General features: G+C 53.0%; 1 protein-coding gene across 2 annotated transcripts; it reads left to right on the top strand.

Annotated features, from left to right (window-relative positions):
• On the top strand, window positions 1-1,963 carry LOC113245992 (mast cell protease 4-like). Of its 2 annotated transcripts, none has more exons than XM_048227078.2 (4): window positions 1-141; window positions 599-734; window positions 965-1,111; window positions 1,408-1,963. In XM_048227078.2, the coding sequence occupies exons 1-4, from the start codon at window positions 116-118 to the stop codon at window positions 1,489-1,491; spliced, it is 393 nt and encodes a 130-aa protein (XP_048083035.1). In that variant the 5' UTR covers window positions 1-115; the 3' UTR covers window positions 1,492-1,963. The 2 variants fall into 2 exon arrangements, with proteins under 2 accessions (XP_048083035.1, XP_048083018.1); XM_048227061.2 differs by having other exon boundaries at window positions 965-1,213; window positions 1,649-1,963.
• The last annotated feature ends 1,076 nt before the right edge of the window (window positions 1,964-3,039 follow it).

Genomic DNA, 3,039 nt, shown 5'->3' with positions numbered 1-3,039 from the left:
TCAATGGCGTTGAGTCTAAGCCACATTCCCGCCCCTACATGGCCCATCTGGAAATCCTACTGACCGGGGTTACGTTGCCAGCTGTGGCGGGTTTCTCGTAAGTCAAGAATTCGTGATGACAGCTGCTCATTGTAAGGGAAGGTAAGAAAACTTTGACTTATTCTCTTTTCATGTGAGGAGCTGTAGGAACCAGAGTTACACGCAGCTTCAGAGTGGCCTGAGGAGAGAGTCTTGAGCCCTGCTCATCTCAAGATGGTCAGTGATGTGTATTGCAAGGAACCAGCCCCTTCTCATTAGCCATCTCCACATCCAGAGGCCACAGCATTATTCAGGGCAGCCAGGTCCCAGCAGGCCAACGGGCCCTCTCGTCCTGCTGCCAGCTGAGTTCTCTCAGTCCCCCATAGCTGCCACGGCCTGGCCCTTCCTGAACTGGCTTCGATCCCGGGGCGGGGGGGGGGGCACTTCTGCCCCAAGTAAGACCTGAGTTCCTCAGATGGCCCTGCACTGGGGAGGAAGAGAGCCTACTGTCTCCTTGCTCAGAATGGACCATTTCTAGGAGACCAGCACCTTCTCCTGCTTCTCTTTTCCTTCTCAACAGGAAAATTACTGTCACCCTGGGAGCTCATGACATGAAACAAGAAGAATCCACATGGCAGAAGCTAGAAGTCTCAGAACAAATCATTCACCCAAATTACAACTCGTTCACCAAACTCAATGACATCATGTTCCTGAAGGTGCCATTAACCTTCCAGCATGTCTCCAAACCCCCTTCTTGAACCTTTCTCCTGACCTGAGCACTTCTCATTCTCTCTTCCAAACCATTTCCTTGAGTCCCACCCTCCCGCTCCGTGTCATCACCACCCCCCTGGGGAGCAACTCTTGGCCCTGCCCAGGGAGCCCCTACCACAGCACACCCCCCACTTTCCCTGGGATGGGAGGTCCATCTACTCTCCCTCCCTCACAGCTACAAACGAGAGCCAAGCTGACCCATGCCGTGGGGACAATCTCCCTGCCCACCTGGTCTACCTTTATTCCACCTGGGAGAACGTGCAGGGCGGCCGGCTGGGGAAGAACGGGAGTGACGGAGCCGGAGTCAGATACTCTGAGAGAGGTGAAGTTGAGACTCATGGACACCAGGGCCTGCAACCACTATTTCTTTTACGACCATAACTTACAAATCTGTGTGGGCAATCCCAGGAAGACAAGATCGGCCGTACAGCTACACTTCCTCCTCACAATGCAGTCCCTGGGAGATAGCATCCTCCTGGGAGGGGGCGGGGGCGGGAAGTCCCCTAGTACAGGGACTGGTGTCTGAGTCTGTGGGTTCCTAGCAACACGGGAACTGGAATCTTCTCTCTGGGTTCCATCCTCATATACTCAAGCCCTGCCTCTAACCCTCCCTTCTAGTTGGCTGAAGAGGACTCCAGGAGAGAAAGGAAGAAACGGAAGGGACAGGATCTAGAATGGTGGTTCCATGCCAGAGAGGAATAAGACATGAATCTCCTAACTTAGGACTCCATGAGGAGCCAGGACTCCTGATCTGACTCTGGAGTATCTTGGAGCTGGCAGGGGTGCTGATAGAACCAGGATAAGGTGACAGTAGCGGGAGGACATTCCTTGCTCATGATCTGCTTTCTCGAACCCACAGGGGGATTCTGGGGGCCCCCTGTTGTGTGCAGGGGTGGCCCAAGGTATTGTGTCTTGCGGACGTGGAGATGCAAAGCCTCCAGCTGTCTTCACTCGAATCTCCCCATACGTGCCCTGGATTAATAAAATCTTGAAGAACATATAGTCACGGAAGTCTGGCCAGTCTGTGTGAGAGTCCCAAAGCCAGAGGCCTCCCTAGGCCGACCCGGCTTCCACAGAGCCTGGCCCCAGCCTCAGCTCCAGGGAGGCTCTCAGAGGCGCACAAAGCCCCTGCCGATTGTATCCCCAGCAAAGTTCAATAAACATGGCGCCTTCAGCATGTGCGTGTGAGACTCCTCTTGCCCACGGAGCTGGTCTGCTCTGATGGAGGAGTCCAGATACTCCTCTCTGGCTTGAATGAAGAATTGTTCTGGGCTCCTTTCTTGCCGGATTAATAATCTTGCCTCCTAATTACCCTGTACATTGTGTGGTGTTACAGATTACGGAAGAATCTGCACGTAGGATTTAACATCCGGAGTAATGTTGCACTAACTTACCTTCTTCCCCCTCTGCTTCGTCCTCCTCCTCTCAATTCTCCTCTTTCCCCGAAACCCGTGTCTCAGCCCCTGCGGTTCAGGGCTTAGATGCACCATAGCAAACTCCCCATGACTGTTTCTAGAAATGGCCCCAGGCAGGCCTGGCCTGTTGTTATCTTGTGTCCTTACACCCACTTCTAGCTTCTCATTACCGTCCCCCTCAATACTGGCTCTGCGGCCAGGGGAGCCTGTGCCGAGGGGGAGAGCAGGAAAGTTCCCAAGCACCAGAGCTCAGGAGGGAGGGGGGAAGGGATGACCCCTAGGAGGCCTCAGGATGCGTCTGTTTGGCACAGCGGTCAGCACAGAGCCGTACGTGGGACAGGGCCATTCTAGCTGAGGGGAGAGCCCCAAGAATATCAGTGTCAGCCTAGTCTGTGAGTTCAACAGAGCCACCCAGATTCAACTGTCATTTTCCTCCAGAAATGACACAGAGTCGCAGGTCTTCCAGAAGAAGAATATCTGAATTAGGCCAAGTTCTCCAAAGTTGCCTCGTCCAAGTGACCTACGACCCTGAACCCTATGCCCACCAGCATCTGTGCGGGGCGAGTACACCACAGCCACGCCTGCCCCACACGGGGAAACAGGGCATGAACTCCAACTCGCTCTCAGGAGCCTGCAATTCAAGGGCCATAAAAAAGAATGAGATCTTGCCACCTGCGACAGCACGGATGGACCTAGAATATATTATGCTAAGTGTGATAAGTCAGATGGAGAAAAACAAATCAAATATGATTTCACTTATATGTGGAATCTTAAAAACAAAATGAACAGACAAACAAAAAAAAGCAGACATAGACCCATAAATACAGAAACCAAA

Source organism: Ursus arctos, unplaced genomic scaffold (assembly GCF_023065955.2).
Source record: "Ursus arctos isolate Adak ecotype North America unplaced genomic scaffold, UrsArc2.0 scaffold_37, whole genome shotgun sequence".
NCBI classification, from domain to species: Eukaryota; Metazoa; Chordata; class Mammalia; order Carnivora; family Ursidae; genus Ursus; species Ursus arctos.
This window is presented reverse-complemented; position numbering and strand designations above follow the sequence as displayed.

Excerpts from the sequence above, each read along its gene's own strand:
- LOC113245992 (XM_048227061.2), top strand. The coding sequence starts at position 116 with ATGACAGCTGCTCATTGTAAGGGAAG. Across the intron at positions 142-598 it reads GCTGCTCATTGTAAGGGAAG|GAAAATTACTGTCACCCTGG; the intron begins GTAAGAAAACTT and ends CCTTCTCAACAG. Across the intron at positions 735-964 it reads ATGACATCATGTTCCTGAAG|CTACAAACGAGAGCCAAGCT; the intron begins GTGCCATTAACC and ends CCTCCCTCACAG.